A 20,521-nucleotide genomic window follows, 5' to 3' on the forward strand; every position below is an offset into this window, starting at 1 on the left:
CCTTTCCTAAATGTCTCTTACTTTTTTCCAAGGTTTTTTCGTATGTGCCAGGGTTACACGAAAGTAAAATAAGCAGTAAAAAAATAGACAATAAACAATATCCTTTAAGAAAGAGTTGTTGTAGTTTTGTAACCATGAATGTATGAAGAGAACTGGATACAGTGTTGGAGGCGCTGCCCCGTGAAAGTTGCTAAGTTTGACTTCCGAGTATAAAATTACCCGGATCCATGGGACGGAAATTGTAATTCCACCGTTTGGCCTCTATGTCGAATATGCCTCAAAGCCCGATGCTCTTCCTGGGGGCTTTGTTGTACCTGAAGATTCAGTTCATTTGAGATAAATCTGTCAGATATTTTTTAATTCATAATTAGAAATTTAGGACAATTAGTCATAAATGGTATAAGGAGCTCAAGGTGACGTGTTGAAAGTACTTGTTTTTTAACCAGAAATGATCAAACCAAATCCCAATATTATTGCCTTTCCTCTAACAAGTGAAAAGAAACACACACACACACACACACACACTCTCCTCTTCTTCTTCTTTCTCTCGTCCAACACTCAAAAGTCCCCACCTCTCCCCTCTGCTGAAAGGAGTCCCGGGAGTGGATGTGCCGCAATTAACAGTGGGGTTGCCATAGGGACAGCAGAGTTGTGTGGGCTGGCTTCCTGTCTTGGCCTCTGGTTAAACAAACAAGTAAAGTCGGGCAGACAAAGACGCTCGCTGGTCCTTAAAGCCTCATTTACATCCTCAACGGCCTTCAGCACGTCTGCATTCAGCAAGTTCATCAGGCCTGGCGTCGCCCTGTGTCGTCCTCCACCTCTCCACCGCTCCGGCTCATATCTAATAAATCACGAGGGAGAAACTGCTCCCGTCATACAGCGACACAACTTTTACAACAAGCGTGTCCCTGTCTAAACAGACGGGCGGCCGACGAGAGGCTGTTGACCCAGCGGCGTGCTTTATAGAGCCGTCAAAGCTTCCCGTACTGTCACCCGGGACACGAGCTGCAATGGGACGGTCCCGGTCAGAATGCACAGGTGCCCAAACAAGGCTGCAGAGCTGCAGAGCTGCAATTTAACACTTCATAAATGTGTTTTCTGCTCGAGGAGTTCAAGCAAGGTTTTATGGCTTCAGTAATGTTTCCTTCAATTGTGAGTGAAGTCTGAAAACCTTTGAGGATTTACAGCAGAAATACTGTTATTCAGTACTTTTTTAACACAGGTTGATCTTGCAACACCACATATTTTGTCCTTTTAAAGGTCACATATCATGAAAAACTCACCTTTTCAGTGCTGGTATTGATACATTTGGGTATCTGGAGTGCATACCAACCCACACAACAACCCAGCCAGTTTTATTATGGGCTGCCTCGATCATAAAACATGTGATTCAACAAGCCATTCAGGTTTCGTTCCCCTTCATTACCTACAGGCTTATTACAATATACCGCCCGCACCAGAGATATCATCTTTGTTTATTATGTCTTCCTTGACAAAACCTGGTACCTACATTACCCACAATGCAACAAGATTTGCCCGACAGTCCAGTCAGAGTGTGTTTGGGTGTGTTATTCTAATAGCAGCTAATATAGCCTCAAGCAGAGCTCCGGTAAGCTCTCTTCTTTTTTATCTCCACACCCCCAGATTTTTGAAAAAAGCTCTTCAGACCCAACCGACGCTGACTCAAGTGATTTCACTCAAACAGCTCCCTCTGGAGCCACAATATGCTTATGCATATATGCAGTACGACTACTTTGATGTGTAAAAATGGGTGCAGTTCCCCTTTAAGTATAGTATCTGAATACGTCTTCCAGCGCAGGATGTAACGCTGCATCTGAGTTCTGTCACCCTGTGTTGTGTTGTTTCAGTTGGGGCTTCAGGGGAAGAGTTGCCGGGCCCTCTGGGGCTGCAAAGAGAGAGGGGGGGTGGGGGGGGGTCATTGTCTAACCATCGAAAGTAGAAAGTTGCTCTGAATGCTAAGCTGTATCTGAGCCTGGCTTCTGACACGAGCTGATAATCAGATTTACTCCCCTGAATCCGCCGGACTCCACAATGTGCCCCACTGTCGTCGTCCCCCGCTTCGCCCCTCGCCAGCATCCCCGACCCTTCGTCCCCCCTCCCCCACCCCTCCTCCCCCCACAGCAAAGCTAATTACACCCCGCAGAAACACAAATCTCCATGATTTAAAAAGTCACTCTTTTTCAGGGGTTTAACCTTGTTAGGGCCTAAGCCTGGCCTTCTTGTGCATCAGCTCTGTGAAGAATTCTCTGTTCCTGCAGACACTGGGACATAGACACACTTCTGTCTTTGCTCGTAGTCGTCCGCCTGTCAGAGGGTTCACTCGGAGGCAGTGTAATTAAGTGTGTGTGTGTGTGTGCGTGTGCATGTGTGTTATGTATGCTTGAGTGTTTAGAGGTGAGGGGGGGGTGAATGAGCACACGCAAGTCTGTCCTCTGCAGGCCATCTGGGACTCTGACTAACTAATAGACTTCCTACATTCATCGAGCAGCGCTACTTGTACGTCTCAATCAGGGAGCTGTTGACCACAAACAGGCCCGTAATGACATTAGCCGGTTCTGGCTGTGTGAGGACAGCGTGTGGGTTGCCTGACGCCAGGAGGTCAGCCTGTTTCCTGGAGGCCTGCAGGGGCCCCGAAGGAGCCCACACGCGTGTTCTGGGTGTGTACAGAAACGACACTATTACAGACTGTCCCTTTTTTATAGTGCTGCAAAGTCATATTTTCATTATATAACAAACTGTATGCAGCTCTCAACATTTGATCCAGCTTTAGTATTTAGTCATTTTCTCCAGAGGTTTCTCTCATTATGAAGATGCAAATTATATTAAAATTGCACAACTTCATATTGACTTCAGATGTTCGGTTGATGGTATTCAAATAAAAATATTATGATGCTATGAATTCAGTGGTATTTTAATTTTCAGTTGTGATTAAATTTCACAATAAGGCACTCTTTTAATAAGGTTTTTTCATTCTTTGGATTTAAGTATTTCAAGTATTGGACATCAATAACACGTTTTTCTGATCATTCAAAGCAGCACACTGTCTAAAGACTAATACGTTTAAAAGTATCACTGGATAATTCTAGCTTAACACATCTCTGGTCTTATTTTTTTAAGTTTCGGTCATCGTTTCTTTCAGGAGCATCGTCTAGTCCCTTAAAGCAACAGACACAATCAGACAGATTGTAAACAAACCAACAATTAAATTAGATTTATAACTTCATTTAGAAGGAAGGTTTATTTGCACAAAGAGGTAAAACTCCAGCAAAAGTACAGAAGAACTTCATTTTTAGACCTGAAACACGTTGGCCCAACGACATAAGGCAAGAAATGAATTAAAATAATCAGTTACAAGAGATTAAGATGAAAAAGTAAATGACCAGAAATACACTTTTAGTGCCGAAACACAGGAATACAATCACCAATTTTGATAGCATTGAGTTGATGAAGAAAAAGCAAGTAATAAATAATGATTAGTATTTTTTGAGTACTGTGTGAAAGTGTAAACTGCTCTTTAAGGTTGGACCGTACACAGAAAACTCATCAGCGTGACCACGTGAGATAAGAATCAGGACACGCAGCTTTGTCCTGCTGTATGCACGATAGTGTTGTGGGTGCATTAAAGGAGCTTCAGCTACCTCACTTCTCCCTCTTTACATCACAAGAATGCAAATCTTTAAAGCCTCCAGATCTGAGAAAAGGGAATCAGTGGAGATGGTGCAGGGATTTAAAAGCTGATCCTCCCTGTGTGAGTCACAGACAGTGACCCCCGCCATCCTCCCCCCTCCCTCTCTCTCCCCCCTTTCTCTCTCTGTCTGAAGCTCTCCTGGTTCATTATTGTATTCGCACAGATGTATCTGTGCATTTTCTGTTTGTTTTTCTTCTGTGTTAAAAGGGTGAGGAGCTGAACTTTGTTTTAGATGAAGCTCAAATCCAAGTCAAATAGAGCCCTGCGTCTGTGTGTTATTTATTACAACTGTTTGCTCTCTAAAGGCCAGAGAGGGTCTGAATGAGTCACTGGCACCAGGGCTCTACGCCGGGCTGGCTTTCACTGGTTGGCGTGCTGCCGGCAGTCGTCCGTCCCTCCACATTTCCAATATTGACCGTCCCGCCTGCTTTTATCTCGCGTGTCCCGACCGTGTACTCTAAAGAGTTTTATCACCCTTGAGATAATGTTCTGCCTCCTTTATATTAAGGAGGAGGAATGTTTTTGGGAGGAAGGAGAGACGGCTGGAGTCAAGAGGTGTGTGATCTGTTTCAACAACACAAGGGGGCAGTGGTGGCACCAAGTAGCATTCGAATTCTGCTCCACTAACCGCACAGCAGGGATTCTCATTCAGGCTTTTATTTTGTAGTAGCATGGGACACAGATGTTTCACAGAGTGACTTTTATTTTGTATATCAATTGACACACAGGTCATGTTTTCTTAGAAATAAATGTCAATAACCACAAAGTGTTACTTAAAGGGGAGAATAACAAGAGTGTGCATAGTGAAAACAATACAAATGTATTTATTTGCAACCAAAAAACCTACGTTAATGCAATCTTACTGTTTGTTTATTTAAGATTCAAGTATGTAGTTTATATTAAGAGGAAAATACGATTCCAATATGGATTATTAATTTTTTTTATTGTATTATTTTCAAATAATACAGTGGTCTTTTCCTCGAATAATTATTTAGTTTTTCATTCTTCGTTCTTTGCATCTTTGTTAGTTTTGTTTGTTAATTTTTTATATGCATTATTATTTTTTTAAAGAGAGACAAAAGTTTATTCTAAACAACAATGGCGGCTCCTATTGATGCTGCAATAGCATGAGTTATATCTGAACTGGAAAGTATTTCTTCATTGAAAGAAGAGCAGAGATCAACACTGAAGGCTTTTCTTGATGGAAAAGAGGTTCTCGCTCCTCTACCGTCTCACTTTGATTGACAGACATCCAATCAAGTGCAAACCGGTGTTTTTGTGTAACATATTGAAAACTTTTATTTTGCACTTTAATGAGTTTTCTCTATTCCTTCTCTTCCAGGCCCACAATGGTCCACATCATCGTCCCTTATTGTGTCCACGGTTCTTGTCTCACATGAAGGCTCGTCCTGAGGATCTCAGACCTCCTTGTTTTCTGAGCTCCAAGTCCAGACCGCTGCCTCCATCTCAGGAGAAGACGGCGAAAACGCACACTATCGCTGCCCCAAAGACGCAAACGCTGGACGGTGAGGCTTATCAACAAAACACCTGGTGCTTTCACACCATCGCAGCCCAAACAGGAGGAGGGCACTGGCTCCTTTGACTCCACAGCTCTGCTCATTAACAATTTTTCTCGCCTTTTCTTCCCCTCCTGAAGCAGTGGAGGTAGAGGCCACCAAACTCGTCGTTAGCTCTTAATCTCTCTCTGTGGTTGTTTGGTTAAGTGCAAATCTCCTCTCTGGCGAGGAAGTGCCCACAGCGCCGCCCTCCTGGTGGTCTTCTGATGGGAGTGAAAGGCCCGGGGCCGGGAGACCTGCCGCTCCTTTCAGAGCCCGGCCTCTGATGTGAAGGCATTTCTTCCCAGCACACACCTCAGCTCCACAGCAGGGCACTGCTTTCACCATGCTGGCGGTGTGTGAGTGTGTGTGTGTGTGTGTGTGCAGATAGCAGAGGAGGGGGGCATTTCTCAGCACCGGGGTCTAATACTAATTATTCTGCCATATGGTGGTCGGCTCCCTCACAATCGCCCTTAACCCTGCTCCCTGAAGAAACGTGCTGCGCCCTGCGCCGTGGCTTTGCACTCCGACACATGCCATTCACATGCACATCGGCACGCACAAAGCATACACATGCAACAGTTCACGTACACTGGTGTGCGTGTGTGTGTGTGTGTGCGTGTGTGTGTAACAGATGGGAATGGCAGGGCATTGTAAGAGGAGGCAGTGCAGAAATGTGCTCTCCAATGCGTTCCCTTTATCCCCCTGTGCTGACTCCTCTTGGCGGCAGACCCCCAGGAAACAAGAGCAGATTGTCTGACACCCTCCACCCCCCCTATCTCACACACACACACACACACATTCACTCTCAGCGGTCAACAAAAAAATCTGAGAAGAGAGAAAGGAAGGGGTGTGCTGAGGCAAAGGGGGAAGAATGGAGGAGGTGAAAGGGAAATGGGCGGTGCTGGATGGAGTTGATGTTTGTGGAAGAGAATCTCAGAGTGATGAAAGGAAATGTTCAGAAGAAGAAAGAGGATTTGGAGAAGGGGAGATAATGGGTGTTGTGGGAAGAGAGATGGATGTATAAAACATGCTGTAGAAATGAGTTGGGCTATGCACTCTCTGTAGCGGAAAAGTAGCCTAGTTTTAAAAATGTATTTTATCATCAATCCGACATCTTATATATATATATATATATATATATATAAGATGTGCCTCTGGTCTTCTGTGTTTTTAGTATAACTAGGTAACTGATTTCCAACATTATGTAATAACTTTTTGTGAAATCTGAGTCTTTGCATTTTAAACTATTAGATACAAATTGAGGATCAATACAGTATCACAAAATGTAATATTATTATTACGTTTATTTGAATATGGCCGAACATTTTGTTTGAGTAGCCACTTCACAGCCCTCTTCAAAACCGCAAAAACGGCCACTGATATTCCTCAAACACTTGTTTCAGGACACCTGTAACGGACAGATATTCTGTCCTCAGGTCTGATTACTGTTGTGAATATTGAGTTTTGGAAACAAGCAGCTGCTCCTGCCGGGCCATTTCTCGCTGCTTTTGTTAGCAGGCCGACCCGCCCAGCAGGGAAACTTAACGTTGACTCAGGACTGAGCAGAGTGTCACAAGCAGGCACTGGAAGTCTAAAAAACAAAAATCACCTTCACCATGTTGGCGAGTGAAAAGTGGCTTTTATAAGAATCTTACTCTTAACACCAAAATCATTTCTTGGATGCATTTTGCCAAACCAATATTTAACGACTCTGAGTGAAATATGGTTTTTCTTCTTGTCTTTCTTGAAGGTTACTTCCATCTCAACCCAGACAGAAGAGGAAATGGTGTGCAGATGGCAGGAAGGCGCTCTGCTGTTGTTGTTCCCTGTCCTCCACTCCCTGCTGCTGCTCCACCACCATCCACCGTGAATCCAACACCTCCCTGCCAAAACACGCTTCACAGCGACTTTGAGAGACAACAAAGCAAGTCGAACACAGTGCCGGCATCCCCCTCCTGCGAGCAACCTGCTCCGGAGGCAGAAGCTGAAGTTCAGGAGACGGAGAGAGCACCACAACCTGCTGTGGTGTCCATCCCAGAGTCAGACTGGAAGCTGCATCCGGAACCGGCTGGACCAGAACTCTCACCGCCGCCGGCCTCCATAATCTCACACGGGTCTCTCTCAGATTTTAGCCGTCCACCGTCAAGCCTGTTCAGCCGCAGCACTGACCTCGCCAGTGGCAGGAGCAGTGTCCTGTCTGGTGGTAAAACTTCTAGTTTACCTGCGACCTCTTTCATATGTGCTTTTAAAACTTAATGATTGTTTTAAATGAAGCTACAGTCTGATTTTCCTCTGTGGTTTTGCAGCAGATATCAGAGACTGGGACTCAGAAGGCAGCGTTTGTTTCTCGCCGCTCCAGCCTTGTCCAGTGATGAAGTCACCTTCGGCTTCTTACCCTCCAGCGGGATCCAACCCTCGCCAATCTCCCACCAATGCTACGGCCACCCCTCCACTATATGAACCGCTATTTGGCCAAACCAAACCCCTCTCCCCTCCCTTAAAGTCAGCTGTCCTTCCTCAATCAGATAAACCTCTGAGCAGCAGTGAAAGCTCTAAAACAGAAAAGAATCTCCAACTAGATGCATCTGTAGATCCCGGTCTCCACCCGTCCTTGGCCTCCGATCATGGCCTCGTTACCCTTGCTTTCCCCTCCGCCACTTGGTCTTCCTGCCCGAGTCCACAGAGGACCACTCCCCACTCCTCAGGGTCAGGACCAAAGCTGACCCCTTCTGCGTCAGTGACGCGGCTGGAGTCTCACCGCTGGTCTGTCCTGCCTCCCATCTCCCCTGTCAGAGGTGAGCAATGAGCTCTGCCGGCCGCATATGTCTCGTTCACAGCCTCCTCCCTGCCCGGCGCTACGCTCCTGCCCGTGTTCTTAGGGGCCCGATTGTCCTGAACATGGCTGGACATCCACCCGTAGACAAAGAGACTGGGCCAGACAGAGAATTCAAAGCCTGCTTCCATAGTGAGGCGTTATGATGCTCCTGCCCCCATCAACACATTGTGAAAGCATTGCTGTCAGCCTGTTTTTCCCCACCTCCTCCCACCCCGTAATAAATAACGCAGAAAGCTTTTCTTTTTCTTCCAAATCAGCAATAGAAAGGAGGGCTTTTGATGAAAAGCTGGTACCGTTTGATTCCCCCTTCAAAGGCGCGAGGCCCCAACAATAGAAGTCGGGGTGCCTACCTCGTGTGCCGTGCCTCTCAGCCTCGGCTCCCCCGTGCCTCCGCCATTCTCTGGGCTCTGAGAGAGAGACGTGAGGCCGATGGTCATAAATCCACACTGACCACCGCTCGCTGACGGCAGAACACTGAGGAGGCACGCCACAATAGAATACCTCCGCAGCTTTCCTGCGGACGCTAATTTACCGTTCCCAATGGGGATAAAGGACGGGGCCACTGACATCTGACTCCTCCTGGAACTTTATGAAAGAAAGCAAACAATGTGGAAATTGTGTAGGGATTTTCTCTTTTCTATCAGAGACATCTACTGTTCCCTGTGTGGTGCTGTACTGCGGGGGGGCCCATGCTGTATCGGAGCACGCTGTTCTCTTCACGGCAGACACAGAGCGAGTGTCACTGGTTCATTTATTTCACTGCAGATGGAGGCAATTCAAGCTCAATGCGGCTTCAATGTGGCAGCGTGTAAAGCGTAAAAGGATAATTCTGGTTTATTACAACTTGGGTCTACTTTCATAGTTTTGGCCGTCACTTCTAATTATTAAGATGACAACACTGCTACTGTGAAGTCTGACAGGGAAAGAAACACAACAACCACAGGACAGTTTGTCCAGATCATCTAAATCACTTTATTTGGAGGTTAAACCAAAAGTGAGAACACCAGAAATGTCAGTAGAAGTCCAGCATCGCACAGGAGTTTGTGCACAGCTACAACACGTAGAGTTGAACCAGACAGTTGGTCTGTCAACTGTGACAGTCACTTAGTTTTTTCCCTGTATATCTGCGTGCAGTGTGCTTGCATCTAAGAGTTCGGTTGTAACGTTAGTATATGCAGCGGCCAGCATTAAAAGTGAGCTGTCAAGGCGTGTGGATGATGGACTCAGTCCATAGAGCCCTGAAGCCCCGCCCCCACTGCTGCACAGAGCGCTTTTGCCTTTTTATTGAAAGTGTATTAATATTGTATATAACGCCCAAATTGCACCACATTCGACACTCCTGTTTGCACAGCATGAGGACTGTAGATTTTGTCCCTGATCACTTGCACGTTGAAATTGCTTCAGGAACAGATTTCTTTCCTGCTGGCCTTGTTTTAGTCTTGTTTTAACGTAGAGTCTCGCCCCAAAATGATGAGATAATCGTAAGACGTTCTGGAGAGGGATGTAAGTGCTTCCTTGGAAAAGTATGTGGGAGAGAAATGTGGTGTTTTTTTTAGTGGTAGATGAGCAGCAGATTACATTCAACCATGTGAGGTATACAGTACATAGTGTATCTAACTGATGGGAGACTTCTCATCTCATTGACCCCCAGCGTGTTTTTTCAGACCCCCTACCATCCACAGCGTGACCCTGAGCTGACCCGTTTTGAGCACCATCTCCAGAGTGTAACTGTCCTTGACAATGAAGCGGAGCACTGTCCTGTCCTGGTCCAGGCCTCTCCACTCTGGGCTCTTTTACCACCGGCACTGTGACCGGGGAAAAGAGGGCCACAGGCACACAGAGAAGGCCTTGTCTGCCTCTAACTCTTATCAAACTCACTAACACACCCCCCCCCCCCTCACACCGCCACCTTTAACCTCCCCGAAAAAACTCACCCTGACTCAGTGCAGCCCTCCGCGTCTGCTGAGAATGACAGCTGAGTTGACAGCAGCAATATGCTTTGAAGTGTCAAGTCAAGTCCCTCCATTGTCTCTCCGAGCGGAGCGCCGGGCCGCTCAAGTGCACAATAGTGCAGCGATGTGTGCGTGCCGTTGTTCACATACTTGACTGTGTGAGGGTTTGCTCCATGTGTACATTTAAACTTGTCCATGTGGGCAGACACCAAGGAGCTGAGTTTGCCTTTTTCACTTTTAGAGCCTCCGTATATATTATCCTTTTGTCCGGGGCCAAGCTGTTCTGCATTTCTAATGTGAGAAAAGCCTCGACAAGTCTCTTTCAGGACGACGACAAAACACACCACCCGGTGAAACTGTTTCTCCCGCTAATCCTCTGATTCCTAAACCAGAGCGAAACAGTTTTGTTTTGATGGTTTGAGAGGAGATAAGTAATTAGTGATTAGCTTGACGGTTTTTTTCACCATTCCTTTGAGTGAGGTCTTTGGTAATTAGAGCTTAAGGGAAGCGTTTTTTGCCCCGTGTTTGTTTATTGAAGGTGAGATGGGACTACTTTCGCCCCAGAGGTCTAACTGTAACGCCGTACTCCGCCCGAGGGGCTTCACTCATGGAGGTCCCGGCTCGTGTTGGTAGTTTTCCACCTGTCAGAGTGTAAAACCTGGAAGGGACAGGCTTTAACTAAACCCACAACATCCAGGCAAGATTTTTAGTCTGATAGCTGCACAAGAAAATGTCCTCCGGGAGCTTTCCTTTAGCCGTCGGCTTCTGTGCTGTTCTTTATTTATTTTTTAACAGTTATCAATCCAATCCACACCCCTGAGATTTACTGAAATCAAAACAAGCACATTAAATGCCATTTAATGCATTCTTAAAATATTGAGTATAATTATGGGATAAGCAAAAGATCACACTTTAGTCTTTGAAATAGACAAAGCTATCTCGTTTTCTCTTACAGGAATAGTTTAACATTTTTAATCAAGATTTAATCATCCTAAATGAAGATAATGTGACTTTCCTTAATTGACCCTTTTGCAGCAGGCTCATGGAGTTGTTTATTGTTTATACACCTTTTAGCTGTTTCCAATTATTTCCTAATGAATCAACCCACTGCGCCCACGTGTGTCATTAAAGTAACATCTAATCCTCATCATCATAACACAACACACCCACTCTGTGCTGTTTGCAGGACGCTGTGGCACCGCAGCATCACGCTACTCAGAGCTCAGCTGCAATCAGTCCCACGTGTTTGATGAACTGGAGGCCATCGCCCCTCGGTCCCCTTCCTGTCTGTCTCTGGACCAGCTATCGGACTCATCCGGTCGCCCTTCACCCGACAGAGGTACACACACGCACACAAACACGCACAATTTTAATGTGTCCAATACTTTGGTTTATAACCGAATACCTGAAAAGTGAATGACATTCCCAGCAGCCTCAGCTGTGCTTTGCTCGTAGTCTAGTTTGGTCCTAATTAGCAAACGTTAGCATGCTAACGCGGTAGACTATGATGACGTTCATGGTGAACATCAATTTCCATTATTTTATCAATTATTTTGTTTATGAAATGTCACAAAATGGAGAAAATGTCCCACGGTTTCAAAGTGCACACAAGAGTAACGTCTTAAAATAGCTTGTTTCGTCCGACCAACAGTCCAAATGAACACCACTTTTATCATTTTTAAAGCTGAATGCAATCGGCATTATTAAAAAGCTAACATTACACCACGGTCACATGACTTCACGTCACCACCAGTAAGCGTCCAACTTGTAATTTGATTTTGCGTGCATTTCTTCTACAACAGCCTTTCCTCTCGGCGTGCCCGAATGAAATTGATCTACAAGTTGGAGAGTTTGAGGGAGAATAGTTTGCTGGCGGACAAGTTTAAACACGACGAGGCTGTAAAGGAGGTCTCACTTGTCAGTAACAGCCATTTTAAAGACGCGTAAAAACTTCAAGATGTACAAGTGGATGTTTTTTTAAATCCCTTAAGTTTGTGTTAACCCATAGACCTTATTTCAGGGATCTAACCAAAGACCCATTGATTTCGAGACGAGGGAACCAGAAGCTGTAACTGCCACCATCGTGTTGTGCTCAATGTTTGTTTGTTTGTTTGTTTCCATCTCTCCGTGGCTCTGTAACGTCTCAATTAGACATGCTCTCCTTCCTCTGTGACTTCGGCCTTGTTACAGACGGGGATGGGCTTATCGGAGCGCTCACTGTGTCAGGTCTTTGTGTCAGCAAATGTTGCCCAACAAAAGCAGAGTAAATGTGATGTGTGTGTGTGTGTGTGTGTGTGTGTGCATGCCTGTGATAGATAACATGTGTAAATGTGTGTGTGTGTGTCCTGGAGGTGGTTCAGTGAGCTGCTGAGAGAGACATTAGCCAATGAAGACTTCCTCCACCTCCCCTCGTAGCCCTCTAATCCCTGACAAGGTGTTTAACCTGCTTGTTTGACCCGAACCTCCATCTGACCCCGACGGCCTTTGCCCCGAGGATGTGGAAGGATCAGGGCGACCGCTGCCTAGTCACCGCAGCGTGATAAAAATCAGCTCGGGGCTCAAGCCCAATGTGAGCTAATGCTCCAGACTGATTTTTATCAGAGACTGACATGAAGCACCATTTACATTTGTATAGAAATGGGGCAGATTTAAAGCTCCACTGAGCAGGATTTTTATTGGACAGATAGAGATTTGTTATCAGCCTCAATCACAGAGGGGCTGAAATGAGAAGAATATTTCATCTTCAAATACATTTGGGGACCCAGGCCCAGCTTGTGCTTACAGAAAGTAAATCATTTGTATATGCAGCCCGAATTATCACAGCTTTGACAGGAAGATATTCAAATGCTGCGTCCAGAACCCTGAAAGATTTGACTTTTAAACAATTTGATTATGAGGATGTGTGACTTGTATTTTCTCCAAAGGACACCAGACCTTTCACAGCACTGAGGCCTCATTACAGAAATGTCATCAGTCTGAAATCTTATCTCCGTTTAGGATGACATTTAGATTTCTTGTATTGCATTTATCTTTCTATAAGAATCTAGTTATTACAGAACCGTCCTAATCTTAAATTCTAAATAACTGACAAAACTGGAAGCAGCTTTGATGCTCGGTCTTTATGGCAATGACATTGAAAATGGGGAACAATATCATCACCGAACGATAATGATTGAAAGGCTACTCAAACCCCATAATGGCGCTTTAAATCTTCTTGTCAATGTATTAACGGGTATATATCAAGTGCCACGACGATTCATTTTGAATTTGATCGACGTGCTACGTCATGCTCTGGAGCGGCCTACGGGGGGGGGGGGGGGGGGGGGGGGGGGGGGCAGGACTCTGCCAGGGGTCGTGCACACAAGGAGAAGAGATACAGCCGTGACAGGACGAGTGCTGATGGAAGAATCTTATTGTGCTTCTGCAATAGCAAGATCGTATTTTTCTTATATTTGAAACTGAAGTTAAGTTCGGACAACTCAACTCCGTATAAAGCATTTAAATAAGAAGTGTGTCTGCTGTCTTTCTCCCTCTGACTGGGTGGTAACCAGTGCGTCCACCACCTTAATCACCAGATTACTCATTTGTTACCTGCCACTGTGTTTGAGTGTCTTTCAATCTCGCGGCTACTTTTGGCTAATGATGGACTAATACCCCGGCCTAACTGAAAGTGTGTCCCGCCACGTTATGTCACGCTCACGGTTATCCCAGGGATTTCCTCTCAACGACTCCTTCATTTATCAGCCGAGGCAACAGTTCCTTTCTTCGCACCTGAGGGGATTACTTTACCAAACGTCAGCACACAGACGGACACATGTGAGACGTCCCAACGGAAAACACTTACATGAGAGAGAGAGAGTGTGTGTGTGTGTGTGTGTGTGATTAGTGGGGTACCTGTAGCAGAGCGTGTTGTGTGAAATCCCCTCGGAGAGGAATGGCAGCTCCACACCCAGCCAGCGTGGGCTGGGGATTTGCATGAGCCCCGAGCCACACTGTCACTGATCCGCTTTTAATTGGGTGTGACGATGAGAACTTTGCAGCCTGAGGGAGGAGAGAGGGAGGGGGGGGGGGGGGTGAGTTGCTCTGGGGTGGGGGTGTTTTTGGGCTCCGTGGAAAGAAGGCGGTGTAGTTTACAGTATATTCATAATCCAGTTCAACAAGTCATCGGGTGTAATTATCTTCAAAGGTCAACGGTTGATGATGTCATTTGAACACAGGACTTGTTGTACTTTTGAAAAACATGTTTACATTTTCATTGCTTCAGGTGTTTTCTTTCATCTCTTGAATCTTGCAATTTCTCTCGGGATGGAAAAATCTGTTTGTCATTTGGTCGGTCAGTCTGAACTGAAATATCTTTTAAAATGGATGAATCCTCTCTAGACTTTAATGGTCCTCTGAATTCTCCTCCATAAGGTTGATGTTTGTGGTTTACATGGCTTGCCATTGGATTTGGTACACACATCCATGTTCCCTCTCTGGATGAATGCATTAACTTTTGGTGATCCCTAAACTTTTTATTTAGTACAAAATGAGTTTCCTCTGTAGGGTGGAAGGAGCTCAGACATGTGGAGTTAGTTCGGGGTTGAAGAAAAGAGAGAAGAAGCCAGTTGAGGTGGAGTCGAGCATTGTGATCAGGATGCCTTCCGGTGCATCCAACCGGCAGGAGACACTTGTGCAGACGCAGAACACGCTCTATATCTCCTCCGTATCCCCCAGCAGGAGCTGGAAACACGTGGCTCGTCTACCTTGCGGCCCCGGATGAGTGGCAGAAAATGGATGGATGGATTTTCTGTCTGAATATAACATGCAATAAGTTGTTTGTCTGCTTATTGTTAGCAGCTGCTTTGCAGACCCATCCGTGGTCTGTTTAGATACCCAAATTATTCACCTACACAAAAGCAAACCCGTTTGACAGAAGTCACATTGTTCTTCGTTATGTGCTGCAGCACCGCGGGATGTTTTTTTCTTATTTCAGACTTCGTTGTCTTCCCCCTGCAGAGCTGTCGCCCGGCCTGGCGGCGCTGACGGTGGGCTGTGACTCCGGGAATCTGGGCTCCCTGTCCCGGGTCCAGCTGCTCCTCCTGGACCGACCGCAGCCCGAGACCATGCCGAGTCTATTCGGCCCGGAAGAGGAGCTCTCACCGGTGCCGGACTGGTCTGATTTCATGATGCAGTACGATCCAGGAGGTATACACAGATATATTTAGAGCAGTAATAACGTTTAAATGAATGCCCATTTTCTCTGAAAAGTGATAAAGTATCAAATCTAGCAGTAAATTCTACCAAAACTAAAATAAATAAAATAAAAAATAACACTAAAACCCACAATCCTGAGCGTAAAAATTCATTGGAAACCTAATTCAAGGTAAATTGAGAGAAAGTGATGTTGATCAAATATTGAAGGAAGGCTACATAAACACAGTTTAATACCAGGATCAAACACAATCCAGCCAAAACATCCAGATGCAGCTTATTATTAATGCCAGGAGCCAAAAGAGGAAGTTCACGCTCCAATTAGTCAACATCAAGTTTCCTTTCTATCTTTTGAAACTTCTTAATTATTAATTAAAAAATGATCTGTTATTAAGTATCTGTGATTTGTGGTCATGTGAAATCATTGCTTTGTGATTGTTGTTGATTATTTTTAAAGTCCATTGTGGCTGACAAGCAATCTCAGTATAAGTATAAGCCTCCTGCTCTGACTAAATCTTTCTGACAGTTTGAACGAGATCGTTAGATAAGCAAAAACCGTCACTTTAATAACTGGGAGCAGTCAAACAGGTGCGTGTGTGTGTGCGTGTGTGAGGTTAAAACACACATGACCAATCAGCGGGGAAAACACATCGCTGTAGGTGTGTTTTCTCCGTCCGTGGTCGGCCTTGAGAGTCAGCGATGCCTTTATGGCGTTCCAGCGGCTTTTCTTTTAACGAGCTGTGATACCGCCTCTCATCTGCTCCCAGGCATGCCGCTGGAGTGCTTAACTGCTTTCCCCCCGAAGGTGTGGCCGCTCAGAGGAAAAGGTTTATAGGGATATCAGGACATGCCGTATTAATAAAGATCAAACCGCTAGAGTGGATCATTAACCGGGAAAGTCCGACTAAGATAGCTGGAGACACTTAGGACCAAGCACTGCAGGCATAACAATGGTTAAGAAACTGAGACGAGGGTGTGCAGAGAAGCCATTCAGTCTAGCGCCTGTTGTTTATAGTCTGATAACGCTTCGGGGAGAGATAAACACTGCAGACGTTTAAAGGTTCAGTTCAAGCTAATTATAAAAGAACATCTTTAACTTAACTTTAGTGGTAGGCAGATAGTTCAGGGTTTATTTGTCCAGGTATGGAGATAGATATTTGTCTCTATACCAATAAAACACACCCCGATGCCCCCAAACTTCTGTCATCAGAAAGGTGTGCAGGAAGAGGTGGGGGGGGGTTCAGATGCTGTTTGACCATCTGACTGGTTGAGACATTCTGACGCTTTTAAGCAACAATCTCTGCAAATATCGGCTCGGTCACATCAATTAAAACCAGTGTTAAAGAAAATAGTGTTCCATTTTGGTGCAATCTCACAGGTCAGAGTTGGATCATTCTTCAACACTGACCTGCACATGTGTTATTGTTTGACCAATAGAAACAGTGAAATACTGAAATCCTTGTTTCAGTGATGTGCCATCAACAGTTGATGTTCTCTTACAGTGACACGTTTGTTGCACTGAAGGCAAAAGGTGTCCGTATGCTTTGAACGAACAGCGTCTGATGCACCCTCTCCCGACATCATTCCGACTCCGGACCAAAACTTGTAGGTTAACTTACAGGTGTGTTATTTGTTTCTGGGCGTCAGGCAATCAGCTTCAATAAGCCGTCATCAAGAACTACCGTATGAGAAGGAAGGATATATTCACAATGATACATTTTACTGGGGTAACTCTCGCACATAGAGATAATATAAACAAAGGAATGTTTGCCTTGATCTTTAAGGCTTTCAGTAATATATGTCATCCTACAAATACGTCAGCAACCAACCTAAACAAATTCTTTAAAGGTGCATAATATGAGATTGGTAACATTTTGTTGCCTCTCAACATGGCGAACCCTAAGCAGGTGGCTCGTAGCTAACCATGCTAACAGTAAAAGCTACGACAACACAGCTAACAGTGTTTACCTGAGGGGGAACCGAACAGTGCAGAGCGGCGGCCGTGATCTGACCAGTAGGGAACGCTCACATGCACTAAAAGCACGGCCGGCCGGCCCGGCTATGTAAACAAAACAAAGAGAACATTCTCTGCTCAGGTAGACATCCCTCCTCTGTATCTTTACAAAGCAAATAGCTGTTTGCTGCTATATTAATGCTCTGAATATTGGTTATCGCTCCTTTAATGTTACAACAAATATCAGGAGGAAGCAAACACGACTGATGTTGGTGATCCGACATTAGGCCGCCTTCTCTTGATGTCGTTAGCTGTACATTAACTTGTTAGCTAGGGTTTTGCTAACACCAGTTGATATAAAATGTGAGTAAAGAGAATGTTATGTGTCCGTTGTGACTTACATAATAATTTTGCAGAAAATTGTTTTTGTTTGTTTTTTGTTTTTGTTTGAGTTCTCATGTCTCTCCCCGCTCTATGTCGGCAGCTCTTGATCGGATGACACTCGGTGCAAGCTAGTTTGTTTCAAGTATATGTGACCGCACCTTCACTCAGGATAATCCACAGACCTTAACTGTGAACAATTTTCATTGGCACCACTTTCTCCTGGAGAACGAGTCTGAGTTAGCAGCACCATTGAAATTCCATTGAGCTCCATTGTTTTTGACATAGCTGCAGATATCTCAAAAACCTGAACAAATAAAACCAAATCTATCAGCCTGGCTGCGTAGATATCACCAGATGCAATTGCGAGAAAAAAAAGAGCAAAAGAGAAATATGTGCTTTTGTTTTCCTTGCTTCTGTGCCATCAATGTTTACAAGAGAAAATCTGTCCGAGTTTGCTGAAAGCTTGTCTTTCCTTTCTCTGTGTCTCCAGAACAATGTTTGCACCTGGCACGCTCCTGTAGACAGGTGCTCCACCAGGGTTTTGTTGCTCTATTTTTTTGCTATTATTTGCTCAGAGGTTAAGAGGCATAATTGGAACTAATACACGACATTACTCATATCTGTGCACACACACACTCAAGTACAAAGGACAAGTGCAGGTAAGTGTGTGCCGGAGGCCAACACTTATGCACACACATGCTCGGGCGCACACGCCTGCCGACTGCAAACACACAATCGCTTCCTCTCCTTTTAGCTTGACGCTGTGTCCTGTGTGGTTTTGTCAGGTGGTTTGAGGCCCCTCACAGCTGGCAGCATCTCTGAAAGGTGCGACTCTGCAGGGAAAGTCCAGGAAAACAAATCGGTGAGTGCCGCTGCCCCTTTGGTACGCCGCCTTTCACTCTCTACCCCCCTCCTCCGTTCATCTATCAGATTTTCCTCCAAAAGCAGGCTTGCGCCTTGTCGTGAGCAAACACTAGACCTTCGACAATCAACTCCCATCAGACAAAAACCCCAAACCTGGCGCACACAGTCACCAGCCTACACAAAGACCCCCTTTTTACAGACTTGAACTGGCATGCATTTATAACTGTCATTCCAGTTAGAAGGGCTGAATTGTTGTTGATAATTGAGACACAATATAACAGAGGGCACGCGGCGTGCAGCAGGTGTGTGGTTAATCAGTCACGGGCTGCAGGAGGGGGGGGGAGGCCTGACTGTACCGGAGCAGGCGGGCTTTTACACCAGCTCATTGCTCTGTCGCAGGGGGGTACGCTTGGCTAAACGCCCGACACGGTGGGATTCTTTCAGAGGATGCACCACCACCAGGATCAGACAGGGTTTGAGGGGTCAGGGGGGTAAACAGGGCTTGTGCATGCTGGGCTGCAGTGGAATGGACGCAGGTGCTCCACGTGATCTACGATTAATCTCCCCTTTATGACGAATGAGAGAGGGCCCCTGAAAAGCATGAATGAGACTCATAAGCCCCCTGTAATTATGCCAAACCACAATGACGAGCTGGAGTGCTCAGAGCAGGATTCATACGAGCATTTGCATAAAGCACCTCACTGAACCACATATCCACACACTGGATTATTTATAAAGGAGAGAAAGTGATAAACCAGGGGTGGGTTTGGAGATGCTGCTTTCGTTTCGTGAGATGTTCTGCAACATTCAGACTCAGGAGTGTCTGGAGTTTTAGAGGAATAGTTTGACATTTTGAGAAATGTGCTTATTCTTTCTTGCAGAGAGTCTTGCATACAAGTCCAATCAAACTCCTGGAGTCCTGTCATCACAGTTGCCAGACCAGACAGTCAAGAAACAGTCCGACACACACAGTCCCCCCCCTCCCCCCATGAGCGTTAGCCCCCGTTGCTTTTGAGAGTCAATCAGCTGAGGCGAACAGGACTAAAAATTATATTACAAAAATAAACGTGCACTCTAGAGCCCTGGACACCCAGAATGATGTCTTGGCTTTGCAACTAATAACAGGCCAAGTGTGTTTATTCTGTCCTCCCTGCAGGATCAGTCTGAAGGAGGTTCTGGGTCTCCCTGTTCATGGATCATAGACCCGAGTCCATCACTCAACATGCTCAGATCCGCCGCTTCTCCCTGCGTGTCCGATCACGGTACTGTATCCCTTAAACCTACCCAGAAAATAATTATTTCTCTTTATCTGTGTGTGCTGCTATGGCATATCTCCTCTCTGTTAAAACTGGCGCTCTCTCTTAAGAGCCTATAACAACAATAGTCAATCAATACAAGAGCCCGTCCTCACCATTAGCGTCTGATCCGGTAAAAGCCCACTCAGTCCCCGTCAGCTCTGGTTTATGAGGATCCATTGTCTCCTCACTGTCAGCGCTGTGTTTGGCGTTCCCTTGCCTCCGGTACACTTAAGCCCGCTAATCCTTGCTCGGGGCCAGCTGGCTGGCAGTATCGCCTTCACCTGTGTGGCCGGCTTGTGTACATTCATGAGGGACGGTTCAGAGGAAGCGCTTACTGTACGGACCACAAACACTGGAAAGCTGGCAGCGCAAGACAAGGAAAAAGGTCGGCCGGGGCACCGTCACGACATAAAAAATGGAGGGCCAGCCCTTTTTTTTTTCACCTGTTCTCATCTGACCACATCTGTCACACTGCTTCTTTTCTCTCGCTGGTGACTCCCCTCGTCCCGTATCAGTCATTGTTCTATCACGCTAATGGTCCGTGGTATTCAGTATTCCTCGAGAATGTTACAAATGCATCCATCATATCAGTGATTGATATGTCTCAGGGCCAAGCGGCAGCTAACCGTTAAGGCCAAGGACACGGCGATATGTCTTTCTAATCCAACATGGCTGATGTCAAGTGCCAAGGCTGCTCAGCTTAATTATTTTATCACTCGGTGTTAGTGCTGGTTTTGACGGCGGAAGGTGGACCTGTGGATTCTTTGTTCTT

The 20,521-nt window shown here is 45.7% G+C and overlaps 1 protein-coding gene across 1 annotated transcript in view; it reads left to right on the top strand.

Moving 5' to 3' along the window:
- Positions 1-7,639: 7,639 nt before the first annotated feature.
- LOC306713868 (uncharacterized protein) overlaps positions 7,640-20,521 on the top strand; it is a gene marked incomplete at its 5' end in the record, with an annotated part of 33,097 nt that continues 20,215 nt past the window's right edge. Inside the window, 5 exons of the mRNA XM_079183707.1 lie at positions 7,640-8,063; positions 11,243-11,395; positions 15,055-15,243; positions 18,373-18,449; positions 19,608-19,713. Coding sequence (XP_079039833.1) covers positions 7,640-8,063; positions 11,243-11,395; positions 15,055-15,243; positions 18,373-18,449; positions 19,608-19,713 — 949 coding nt within the window. The remainder of the gene's footprint in view (positions 8,064-11,242; positions 11,396-15,054; positions 15,244-18,372; positions 18,450-19,607; positions 19,714-20,521) is intronic.

This window comes from Pholis gunnellus (genome assembly GCF_910591455.1).
Source record: "Pholis gunnellus genome assembly, chromosome: 22".
Taxonomy (NCBI): domain Eukaryota; kingdom Metazoa; phylum Chordata; class Actinopteri; order Perciformes; family Pholidae; genus Pholis; species Pholis gunnellus.